We start from the raw sequence: 13,075 nt of genomic DNA, 5'->3' as shown, positions 1-13,075 counted from the left end.
GGGGGGGGGGGCGGCGTTAAATCTGCTATATGTTGAACCCCTCCCAGAGTTCAGAAGGTCTGCTTTGATCTTCACTACTGTAAAATTGCATCTTCTGTACAGCCACCTTTTTTCTGCCACAAATACTGGTTCCAGCCCACCACCGTTCGGCCACTATCCTGCCCCTAACAAAACACATCAGAAGCTGGAGTTAAGGACTGAGCCTTTACAGAGCTTTGTCAAATTATATTTAGTTTCATTTTGGCACTGTAGCCCAGTGGCAGAACAACTTGTGCAGCAGAACAGGACTCTGGATATGGAGCTGAGCTAGTGCTGGCAGCAGTGATAAGGAGGAGAAGCTAGCCTGCTTAAATTTGTTTTTCAGAGCTGGCTAGGGACTGGCTTCAGATCAACTCCCTTAGGAAAATCGCATCCCCAGCACAGAGAAAGGAACCAGAGCAGTGCTAAATTTGATGGCAGACTTGACACTGGGGACTCTTCCTACACACTGGTAGGCAGTAGAAGAGGTTGGCTGAGACTATTGTGCAGTGTTTATGGCAGTGCTGCTGTTGTCCTCCATGGAGCAGATGAGCGAGATCCCTATTTAACCCAAGCTGTGTAGGTATTTACTGAGCAAATATCCATATACCCATATTTCAGCCACAGGCCAGTTTGGATGTTACAGGAATAATCATTGTATCTGCACATTTTTGCAAACGATGGGAACAATGGTACCATAGGGAAGCTGGAAGACTTGTATTATGCATGTGTTTTAAAATCCTCTTTTACTGCCTCTTCTTGTGAATTTATGAATCTAAATGTGACAGGATTTATCAGAATTCCAAAGAATAGAAGAGAAAAAGAATTAACTATGTGTTCTGTTTAAATAATATCACACTTAAAAACCCATTGAAGGATGATAGGTTTCTGTAAGAGGGTGAGTTTTTTCATCTTCATGCAAAGTGGTGGAAAAAGACTGTAGCTAGAGGCAAGATGTTAATCAAGGTCAGTCCTGGATCTGGTTGTGTTGAAAAGCTTTCTATTGCCAAGTTGTTCAAAGCCTGCATACATGGACATAGTCTACTAGCCCTGAGATTTGGGTCAGGAAAAGATTGCCTTTCCTTCCTCTTCCCCATCACTCTTCCTTGTCTCCAACAGCCCGATCACAAGGAATATAGGGGGAAATTCACTCCTTTCTGCAGCAGTGCGTGTGGTCATTTGCTAGGATCATTTGGATATCTGCCTCTAACAAATTCAGTGTATTTCACAATTAGATGCATCATATCAACTTGTTTGTGTAGCAGCTTTCAAAATAGCAAGTATTTTTAGGTTCTTTGCTGTCACGTCAAACCAGAGCTTCAGACCTACATGCCAAGACAGAACACCATTGTTTTTAGCTAATCTCAAGTTTCAGTGTTGTAGCAGATTGCCATTCTCAGTTTTGTGTGACTAAGTAATGTCTCTAAAGCATGGCAGTGTAATAGGATGATGTGTGCTATGAGGTGTCTTATGGATGTTTAGAACTAAGACAATTCATTAGCTGATGCATCTCAGCATTACTCTTGCCCCTTTTTCTCATAAGAATAGCATTCTTTATCTCACAACATGAAGTAGAGATAGAGCAAAATAGCAACAAGTTATTTTGTCTAGATTATATGCAAGATCTCTACAGTAGTGACTGTCAAACTGAAGCTATATTTTATTTCTGCAGCTGTTTCTTCAGTGCTCTAACACTATTATTAATACTACCTGTCACTTGTACAGCCCTTCAGAGTTGTAAGTAGTTTGATAAACATTATACAAACTTACTGGAAAGCATAAAAAATGAAGTAAACACTGTGCTGCTTACTGGCTAAACTAAATTCTTCAAATTACTTCATAGCCTGGCTTTGTCTTTAGCTTAGCAAAACAATCTTCCAGACCAGCTAGTTTCCTGACTTTCTTCATACTTACATTGTTGGTAAATCACTTCTGCTATTGTAGTATTGGTATAGCTTTATCATATCTAGACTGGAGAGGCACCACTGAAAATAGTATATACGGTTTCCATGTCAGACTTTCCGGGCCACTTTAATTAAATTAAGAGGCTAAAGTGATTTTGAACAAACACTGGAGCACATCTTAGTAGTGCTAAAATGCTGCTAGTAGCCATAGAAACTTCCTACAGTTAATGATTCTTGTTGATTTTGGTGAAGCAGTAGTAGCAGCAGAGACATTAGCGTAGAAAGCACTCTATTTCTCAGCATCATTTTTATCAACTTATCATTTTAAATTGCTACCAAGCAGGTGATGTGACAGGAGGAGTCTGAGCTATTCTTACAGTACCGCCATGATTACAAAGCTGAAAAAAATATGGGGAAAAAAAAAATGTGTGCTGGAAATAAATGTGAAAACTTCTGGCACTCATTTGCATTTCTGAAGGCTCACCCAACATGGGTGGTTTCTATCCAGCGTAGAACACGCAGTTCTATTAACTTATTTTCCTCTCTTTTTAAATGAAATTGTTAAGCCTTGACAGCCAGTGCTTTTGTTGTCACCTCCTGAATTCCCACCAACATGAGGCCAGGCAGCCTGTGCTGCAAAGCGCCTGCCCAGAGTCTTTGCCAGCATCTGAACCAGTGGAGTAACAACGTGGCCCTGCCTGCTGAGCCTCCTTCACCCCATATCCTCTCAATGCTTTCATGAGCCCACTCGTACGAATCTGTTGAGATTACAAAACCATTGCTCTGTGCTACAAAACCAGGTACCAGAAGTTAAAATAGTTATAAAAATTGCCCAATGCAGTCTCTGCCTGTTCAAAACTCCCCTTGGCCCTGAGGGGATCTGTGCCATGACAGGCTAGCCCGTCCCCTCCCAGCAGACTTGGCAAGCCTTTATGGTACTTCAGTGTTGTGTCAGTATTGAAAATAGTTCGTGGTTTATTGGAAATTACTGTTATTTGCAACTTCCAGTTTTGCAGTTCCCATTGCACAGAGATCAAGGACCCAATTTTTCTTTTCTTTCCTTTGTATCCATCAGTGTAAATCAAGATTAACTCCAGTGAAGTCAGTCTAATCACAAGTGTAAAACTAGGAGGAATGAAAGGAAAATCAGTCTATGAACTATTTGTTTTTTGTTTTTAAATAGCAAAATTAATGCTGCTGTTCTGCAGACACAGGGTGACCTGCAAAGTACTAGCTCATGCGTTACTAATGCATCTCCATTTAAATGCAGATTTCTGCTCCTAACACAGAACTTCAGGGAAATCCTCTCTAGATAAACTGTAATAGGATACCAAATGGTAATTCAATATTTCACTTTAACTTGTGTTTCAGCTTATTGATCTTAATTTTCTATCATTTTGATGCAGCATTTGCCTAGGGGGAAGAGGATTACATTCACTATAATAAGGCTTTTAATTAATAATTAATTATTTTGATATTCCAAACATCCATGCCAGCAGTGGCAATCTGCTTGTATTCCTGTACCTTTTTCTGTTTACAGTGGTGGAAATCAGCAAGGTGTGACTTTATATATTTCAGGAAAGAATTGAGACACACAGCTGAGAAAAGGAAGCATCATAGAGATATCACAGTATCTATGTGGGACATGCTTATTGTGACAGTGTTTCATTCTCAGTCATTTGTGGTAACAGTAGTGAAGACCCTGACTTGGTGAAATCCCATGCAGTGGGACCACTTGTGCTATGCTGCTGCATTCAAGGGCTTTCCAAAAGGCTTCCATTTGCCTACATGTCTTCAGATAAAAGACATGAGGCGTGACTGTTCAGCCATTCTCACACCAAAATCACTGCCTTCACTACATCTACTCCTTGGTAAGGAAGGACTTGCACCTCGTAAACTCCTTTTCCAGCACGACCATTAGATACCGCAGTTAAAAGCCTCTCTCTCAGCAGTCCAGATTTTGCTGTGGTTTTGGTATAGATGTAGGAATAACCAGAGGGTCTGCTTGTTCAATTAAGCCTTTAAAATTAATGACATCATTTGCTTTTGGCATATATGATATGTTTAAGAAGAAGTTTTTTCTCTGTATATGCCTCCCTCAAGCCCTGCTTAAGTGCAGCTTATAAGATGTACATGAGACCCTGATATAAGCTCTCTTCTGCTGGACTGAATTTTAAATTTAAGTATCCTAGAGTACAATGAAGTCATAGAAATAATGTTTAGAAGTCTACTAGATCATGAATACTGTTATTAAGAGGAACAACCTGATATTGAGAGTTAGTGTTTTTGCAGCACCTAACATGATGAGACCCAGTCTAGTTATAATTAGTCCACGCCATTTCTCAGTTTCCAGGCTGAAAGCTTGCAGTGCAATGGTGAACACGTTGCAGGCAAGACTTAGGTCTCATTTTCAGTAGTGTCAACTAAGAAATAACCCCCCCAACCATGGCAGAGGTATAAATATGATAAGAGTTTTTAAAATACATTTTTAGGTTTGGGCTTTTTTGTTTGATTTTTTAATACAGCTTGATTACTTACAGGGTGCATTTTGTTAACATTTCCAAATGTTGTTCTGGCAACCATAAGATTCATCAATTTTCAAAGTCTTACATCTGAGATTAACATTTTCCACATGGCACCCTTAGAATTGTGTATGGAAAAAAAAAGTATCAAAAGACGAGCAATAAAGTAGTGAAAATGGGCAGGTTAATGAGGGTTAATGAGACCTCCTTTGTCATATAATTTGGTCAGCAAAAGGGATGTCTAAGAAATAATGATCTTTGTGATTATGCTTCTTTGAGCTCACCTACGAGCCCTCAGATTTCTTCTCTAAATTATTTCCAACATTCTCAAACCCCGACAGATTCAATGACCTGCTAAACAAAATAAAAACTGCTTGAAAAACATTCCTCCACTACCACATCAAAATAAGCCCTGCCCATGACCACGTTTAGGTCTGAATTAGTGAGTGGTATGTTGCAATCCATCAGACAGAAATGAGAATCTTTCGTTACTGGTAAGAACATAGGGCACACCATAAAAAGCTGTCTCATAATAGATTTTGTTTTTTTTTTTTTTTTTTTTTTTGGGGGTTTTTTGTGGGTTTTTTTTTGGGGGGGGGGGGTGTCCCACAAAAAGGCAGGAATAGCATTTGCTTTTAGTTCTGAAGTCCAGAATTGTCAGACTTCAAAACCACAACAAGAACTACTACTTGGTTACCTTCTCATGTAACCACTCATGACCCCCATGGCTCTCCTTGAAGGCACAACCACCTAGGCTCAGTGCCACCAAGATGTGCTGACTTTACAGATGGAGAGTAATGAAAAATAGTATAGCTACACTGGAGGAGCTGGGTAGAGTGTCTTTCTCATCAACAGTCCATTATCAGTAATCACAGTTTGATTGGAACCAAAGCACTAACCAAAACTTCAGGGGAAAAAATGTCTAACACTGCTGGAATGGGGGGGTTGTTGTTTTCAATTACTCACTTTTGGTTTTACCCAAATCAGCTCTTGACGATTCTTGTGAAAAACAGAAGACTACTATTTGTCTAAAAGAAAATTTTCAGTGATCCAAAATAAAATATCTTTTAATTACAGAATTCTAAAAATCCTAGGGGTTTTGAGATTTAGATTTTTAAAAAAAAAATCACAATGTGAAATCCTTTATTAAAATAATATTTGGTACCCATCAAAACTATATATACTAAATATTAGAAAATAAAAAGGTTGTTTTCTTTGGAATGCAATTCAGAAAAATAATCTCAATAGTGAGAATGGGGGGGGGGGGTTTGTAGTAGGCTTTTTCCCAAGGCATAAGCTCTTGCTAGGACTTAACAAATAAGACTGAAAGCCATTTAAAAAAAAAGGAATGGATCAGGTATGAACTGATAAAACTTCCGACTTCTTTGACCTTGTAAACTTCACATCATAATGCATGACACAGCAGGAAGTTTTCCTAGAAACACGAGGTATGTACATCCTCTTATTTCCTTTACTGGCTTAAACCTAGTTTTTCACATTAATTACTGTTCGTTTATTGAATGGAAAGCATGCATTTTTAATTATGTTAGTTGAAATGTTGGCTGGTTGTGAAACCAAGTACTTGGAATTCGTCCATTTGAGCCACGTGAATCAGCAGTGCTGTTCTATGGATTTTGCATTTTTTTCACTTCAGCGTTTCAAACTGCAACCCTTGCACAGAAAATCTGGTAGACAAAGATAAAAGGCTCCATCTAGTGGGCAAGAACTTTTTGTTTAAAGGAAAAAAAAGGCAAGATTTTCAATTAATTTTATGCATGAAGAAATACTACTTTAGATTTTGTTTCATTAAGCTGCCATGTTGTTCTTAATTCTTGCCTTCTACAGAGCCATTATTTCATATGCAAAGTTGAAACGTTAAGAATTATTCTGACAGTCTTGAGCAAGAAGCAATAAATGATACTAAATGAGTGGGTTTATACAGAAGAAGAGTTGATCCACAAAGTTCTTCCTCCCCCCTTCAAGCTTCAATATTTAGTAATCAAAACCGGATAATTTGTGCGTCAACAAATACTTTAAACTATTTAAGGTTCTTTCCTACTTAAAACTGACTGGAAACATTCATAACGACCATAACACGGTATTTTGGGGAGTATTTTTTACAACGGGAACTCTGCCCATGTGTTACCCTCATCTTCATTAAATGACCTGTTTACCTGCAGAAGGTGAAATCTGGGTTCTCTGGCAACTCAGTCCAGTGCATCAGCTTCTGGCAAGGCATAACCCTATCGTCCTCGGCTGTCTCTTCCAAACACCAAAACTCATTCATCCTGGCATTTGTCTAGGAGCCTGCCTCCCATTGTTGTGTCCAAAATCATCCTGATAGAATCTAGCACCTTTATTTTAGGTACATAATTGATCTGGTACAATACTTTTTTTTTTCCTCTTTGCTGAACTTCTGCACTGCATTGCAGTTATGCTCTAAACTCTTGAGAGATTCGACTGGCAGGACTCTTCAGTGTAAAGCAGTAGTGAAACTCGAGTGTTGCTCTCTCATTCCAACCAAACACAGCTAGCAGCCGAAACCTCCTCTTCAGTTCGTTTCAGGCTAATAACAAGAGTGGGAGCAGGAACAAGTAGCAGTAAGCACAGAGCTGGCAGAAGAGACGCTGAACTACGTTGTATGTATGTCCTGCCTTTTGTCAGACTTTCTCTCATTTTCAAGCCATACAGCCTGGCAAGATCAAGTCCTCCTGTGCAGCTTCCAGGAATGGGGAGACAGTGTTAACATGCATTGTAGTAACACATTACTACACCTAAGTTTACTATAGCCCATGTTCACATTCACAATTGGAATATTTGTCTCCTGTGCAAATCACAAAATAGAGCTTAATATGTTGTTTTGCACACCTCTTGATCACAGCGAGATCTCCACTTGCAGTGGCCGCTTGATAGCAAATCCAGAGGATTCCTCCTTCAGTATTAGTGCACGATTTGGCAATTCTGACAGGCGCCACAGACTTGCTGATCTGCCTGAACAATTCTCCCCAGCTGCAGCTCTCCTTGTATCCTCCACGGAAATGTAACTCTGCAGCGCCAGCGAGTAAGAGCCATCATTTGGCTTGTTTTACAGACTAAAACAAAGGATAGTCTTAGAGTTCTTACACTGAACCTTTATATGCAAGGACTGATACAGAACTGACTAGTCTTAAAGTGCCTTTAGGGAAGTTTATACGTTTGCAAAATGCAAAAAATGCAAATCTCCAAAAGGGAGGAAATGGAAGATAAAAATTAAACTGCATTTTTTTGTTTGGGGCAGCTTGTATCTTTGGTCTCAGCTTGTAGGCAGTCTATGTAACCCTTAAAACATGTCAGCTAAACCAATACAGAACAGTTGTTTAAAACTTTGCAGATACTTCAAAATTATCATTGCAACTGCACTGTTAGCTGTGTTAAATGCTCCTAAAACCGACACTAGCTATTTGTTAACAGTAATGCCACTTGGTTTCTAATGCACATGGACACCTACCTCACTAGGCACATAATAGAAGAAAAGATGCAAGTCACTTCAAAGCAAAAGTTTATCAATTTTAACTGCAGGCCTTTGCTCTATAACTGTTCACACTTTAAGAGATCACAGGCTTGCTGCTGAGCTAAAGCAAATCTCATGTCTGGAACTACAGTAAGATCCTCTGCCTCATTTTACTTTAAATACCTTGTCTAGCACTGGTACTTGAGCTGTGCTAATGCAATAAAAATTTCCAGATGCAACACTCTGGGGGACATTCAACAATCTGCTTTTGTAATAATCTGCTGTAAACTCAAAATGCTAATTTGGGGATTAAGTATTAATTTATTCCCTCTACAGGTCATCGGACAGTCTCATACAAGCCTTCTAATTAATATTTAACATCCCTATTTTAGATGTTGTTTATCTGGGTTAGATTTACTCAGCTGTTTTTCCCTTCTTTGCGGGAGCAGTAGTCTTTACAATAAATGCACATCAATGCATTTCTTTCAAGAGTACCACTCAATCTCTTACTTATTTTTCATAGCTAACCAGGTGCTGAAGTTTGGAACGCTGGTCAGTACTTCCAACACGTATGATGACTCGGGGATTGTGACCATTGAGACGGACAAGCCTTTGCTATGGACAATGGCTATCAAAAGATAAGGTACAGCTGCCTTTTCTGATCTAACCCACTCAAATGACTGCAAGATTTCACTGAATTCAGTGAAGACAGTAAAGCTGTTCCAAAAAGATATAAGCAGGCACTGATTTTATGTACTGAATGGCAAACAAATCTGATATATAAGTCACTTGAGATCAAATCAAGATTAGCAGCAATAACTGAGTACTTCATTCTGGTACCTCACACTACCTAATCAGAAGACACATGAGCTGCCTCCTGATAGGATCACAAACAGAAGTGAATGTAAAGAAACTGTTACTGCTTATCTGGTTAGTTCAGACTATTTTTACAAAGTATTTTATTCCAGTACTGAACTATTTTTTCCCCTTTTGCTAAGAGGAAATTCAGTACACAGTTACACATAGTATAACTATACTAAAAGCTGATAGCACTAAGAGTAGTTAATCTCATTTTTCTGTCCTGGTTTGTAACATGCAGGTGCTGGTGAAGATTTCTCAAGAAGAGCAGTAATTGAACTTTTCTACTTATGAAGCAAGTTTGTGTACTGAAGAAGCTTCATTTTTGCTGTAATACCAATATCAGATCTCCTGGTATTAAGTGCTTTTAAAGTCTGTAATGGAAGTAGCACTGTAACTTCTGCAAACACCAAATGCTTATAATAAGCTTTCTGGAATGAAATATAAATTGCTTAATCTCAATCTGAGGAGGAAGAGCATTGCATCTACCAGATTTTTTACAGGCTTAGTTTTTAAAATCAAAATATTCAGTCATTTACTAATGGAAACTTCCAGGTCAACAAAAACAGAGCCCTTTATAATTCTATGTGCAGTTGTCTTAGAGAACCAGTATCCAAAATGGGTGTATATCCTATCCAACAGTGTGAGCAAGTTGTTGATTCGCTGAAGGACTTCTTAGTATCTCTGACAACTATATTAACCTCAAACCAGCTAAGTTTGGCTTTCTTTATTATGCCATCAGAGTAAGGACTGGCAATGCAAGTTCTTTATTTCATGGAGGTTTTTTTCCAGTCAAGTACATAGTATAACGTAACAGGACTTCCAAATGCAGAAAGGAATTACAGGTAATGATGGTGATTTCCAGATATTAGTGACAAGAATTCCAGTTGACAGATTTTTCAATCACCACTCAAGAGAATACAGTAATGCTGTTTCCTTGCTACTTTTGCTGGAACAATGCTGTTTACTAAGCAGTAAATTAAGCATTGGAATAGCTTCTGAAGAGAGGCTGTACAGTTGTCACCCTTGGAGGTTTTCAATACCTGACTGGACAAAGCCTTAAGCAACCATGTCAGAATGCAACACTGACCCAACTTTGAGCAGGAGGTTGGACTAGAGACCTCCCAAGGTTCCTTCCTACCTGAATAACTCTGTTATGGTTTAAAGAAGTAACAAAACAAACAAACAAAACACTCTACTACTACTAAAAAAAAAAGCCTGTAATGTAGACAGGTATGATCGCATACACTTTAAAAGAGGAATAAGATGACAAGAATGTTTGAAAACCCAAACTGAGCTTGTTTAATAGCAAACAAGTTAAAGCTGTGAAATCTTTGCAGCAAGTGTCACAACATCTTGTTCTTCATGATGAATATTCAGCCGCCTCTGTTGAGAGAACAAAGTAATCAGTTTCAACTAATCAAGTGTGATCAAGCAATCCCATCTGAAGTCTAATTTATCCTCCCACCATTGCCTTGTTAGGACAAACATTACTACCGTTACAGCTTATCTACTATTTTCAAACATTTCTCCTTGCCTAGACCACGACTCTTACAGGTATAAGCAAGCCACATGTCACGGTCACAGAACAGTATTTAACTTGTTCCAGTGCTAGAAAAGGGATTACATCAGTTCTGGAGAATCTCAGGAGTTTTAATTGGTAGTGTTAATATGTCAGTTCCATCACTGCCAGTCAACTTGAGGGTCAAGTTTTTCATGCTGCAACGTTCATTCTAAAAGGTATTTTACAAGATGCAGTTACAAGTAAAACAAAGTTTCAAACATATCTAGCACTCAGTAAATGAAACAAGACCAACTTTGTTCTGTGCCCTGTCACCTTCCAGCACAATCACTCAGTTTTCTCTACCTTACCATCCATGCATTTACTTTGGATACCCAAATTATAAACTGGAAATAGTGAGAGTATGTAAGATCCAAATAAAGTAAATGTTCTATGATCAAACACACACTGTGGAACTGGAACACAAAACATTTGATGTTCAGTTTTGAAGCAGAATACTTGAAAAAAACCTGAAGAACTATGGATCTAATATTTTGCAGCATGTTAAATTAACAACCGCTTCCTGATCAAGTCCTTTGAATCAAGTAATACCTGTCATATTACACTACCATGTGAAATGCAGAGATACTAAAGCAACACGGATCCTGTAGGGCTCACTAACATCCTCTGTTTAAAACTGAACAGGTAAAAACGAATGTCAAATTCAGTGAAATTAAATGTCATATTTACTTACACAATGATATTGTTGATTGGGATATGGATCAATTTGACAAAGAAACCAATAAATCCCATTATCGCAAAGCCTATTGCTGTTGCCATGGCAATCTTCTGGAACTCTATAAAACCAAAAAAATTTTAGTCTAGGAAGCCTCATGTATGGCGTACAGGAGATATGCGCTACAGTGACCACAGGAGAGAGATCTCTTTAGAAAACGGTAACGTTAACACAGGAAGCAGTTCAAAAGCAAACTGCATTGACACTGAGAAACAAATCCACTTTTTCAGAAGACAGATGAGATTTTAAGAGAAGATGCTGCTTTCCACAAAGCATGGCCAATCTTAACTTTTTAAATAATAAGCAGAATCAGAAATACCCACAGTTCATAACAATTTATGGAACACTTATTCCATTATCTTTACTTCATATCCCTACAAGGCCTGAAAATAATCCCCAATACAGTATAAAAAGATGGAAAAGCTGCATTTACGTCTGTCACAGGAAGACATATTAAGTCCCCACAGAAATCAAGTACTTAAGTGATATTCTCAATTATTTTAAGAAAGCAACCATGAAATGGACTAGGAAGGTCAACAGCCCCTCACAACCCTGCCAGTCTGACAATGAATGAAGGTCCTTACTGATCTCAAAAGATGTCAGTAAACTTCATCCTGAGCATGTGAATAAAGCATCGTAACTATCGCCATTAAGGACAACCAATTGCATTCTGGTTAGAGTCACAGCTTCTCTCTAATGCCTTTGAGAAAATCCAAACACCTCCTCTTCTATACTTCCAGCAACCAAGTTCTTCCTGTCACAATCAGGCAGTCACCTGACAACTGTGAAGTACAGAATGGGCACTGCAAAAAGCAGTCCTCGCTCCTTTTGGGTCTCCTAAAAATGAAGGGTTTCCTCCAAGGTCAAGTAACAAGCAGTTTCCTCCAGAATTTCCCCCAAGTTGACTGCAATCAGTCGCACCTGACTACCGTATTTATCTTTTCGAAGCGCACGCAAGTTCTTCTCGGAGCAGTTTACCTAATACATGAAACTATTACTTGCCTGTCTGAAAACAGCCAATTTCAGCTACTTAGCCTGTTTCATAAGGTGAGTTTTAGTACCACACTCACACACCTGACTGATACATACCAGAAAAGGACATATTCAAGTATTATTATATCCAGAACCATAAACCCATTAACAACTGGATAACTGCTCAAGTTTAAATCTCATACTGAAGGCTGAGAAACATTCATGACAAATGAATCAAGCCACATACGGAAGGATACATGGTAAAATGTAAGATGAAATAAGGATTGTTTCTGGGTTTTGTGTGCTTTACCTTTCCTGTCAGGCTTGGTGCATCTTTTAACAAGTCGTATGGAGTCTTTTACGAACTGACGGCTGGGTTCCACGAATTGCATTACCTGGTCCATGATTACCTGCAAAGATGAACGGATTTAGTATTGGCGGTGCCATGTATATACTGAAAGGGATAATTTTTTTTTATTACAGAAGTAGGAGTTACCTACAAAATCCGTAGAGACTTAAGATAAGGTGTCATACTCCAACCTAACCGGACTTGAAAAGATACTTCCACTTTGCAGAAAATAAAGACACTGTATCAATACACGAACATGAGGACCTACCACTGCCTGCAAAAAATATGAAAAACTATGCCTTTCGGCATAGCAGATGAAAACGACAGCTCCATCACAGCTTGCTTTCAGCTTACGTCCTACACTGTGTTTCTGAGGACACTGCTGAAGGTGTCTAAATAGACAAAAGTCACCGCTCTCAAGAAAGCCCCATGCCAAAGCTGCTGGAGGGCTGGCGCGCACCGAGGGAAATCCCGTGGCCTGATCTCGTTCTCCAAACGAGCACCTGCCAGCGCTGCCACCCCAAGCACGACACCGGGCTGGAGGGGTCTGCGGTCGTTAATCAGCACAGGCCCTCCGATACGAGGGTCCGGTCCCTCTCACGTCTCCCTGCGACGCGACGCGACTCCCCTCCTCGCCCCCGCGGCCGAGGCCGGGCCGCCCGGCC

The 13,075-nt window shown here is 39.3% G+C and overlaps 2 protein-coding genes across 4 annotated transcripts in view; one reads left to right on the top strand and one right to left on the bottom strand.

Annotated features, from left to right (window-relative positions):
• TPK1 (thiamin pyrophosphokinase 1) overlaps positions 1-8,576 on the top strand; it is a 208,728-nt gene extending 200,152 nt beyond the window's left edge. Inside the window, exon 7 of the mRNA XM_010581823.1 lies at positions 8,458-8,576. Coding sequence (XP_010580125.1) covers positions 8,458-8,576 — 119 coding nt within the window. The remainder of the gene's footprint in view (positions 1-8,457) is intronic.
• Positions 8,577-9,994: 1,418 nt separating this feature from the next.
• SEC61G (Sec61 gamma subunit) lies at positions 9,995-13,069 on the bottom strand. Of its 3 annotated transcripts, none has more exons than XM_010581813.1 (4): positions 12,914-13,069; positions 12,372-12,471; positions 11,048-11,150; positions 9,995-10,178 (listed from the first exon to the last, which is right to left on the bottom strand). In XM_010581813.1, exons 2-4 carry the CDS (start codon positions 12,463-12,465, stop codon positions 10,169-10,171), a joined length of 207 nt encoding a protein of 68 aa, XP_010580115.1. In that variant the 5' UTR covers positions 12,466-12,471; positions 12,914-13,069; the 3' UTR covers positions 9,995-10,168. The 3 variants fall into 3 exon arrangements, with proteins under 3 accessions (XP_010580115.1, XP_010580117.1, XP_010580116.1); XM_010581815.1 differs by lacking the exon at positions 12,914-13,069 and adding an exon at positions 12,679-12,900; XM_010581814.1 differs by lacking the exon at positions 12,914-13,069 and adding an exon at positions 12,562-12,664.
• Between the last annotated feature and the right edge of the window lie 6 nt (positions 13,070-13,075).

The sequence above is a fragment of the Haliaeetus leucocephalus genome, unplaced genomic scaffold, assembly GCF_000737465.1.
Source record: "Haliaeetus leucocephalus isolate CR32 unplaced genomic scaffold, Haliaeetus_leucocephalus-4.0 Scaffold808, whole genome shotgun sequence".
In the NCBI taxonomy this organism is placed as follows: Eukaryota; Metazoa; Chordata; class Aves; order Accipitriformes; family Accipitridae; genus Haliaeetus; species Haliaeetus leucocephalus.
This window is presented reverse-complemented; position numbering and strand designations above follow the sequence as displayed.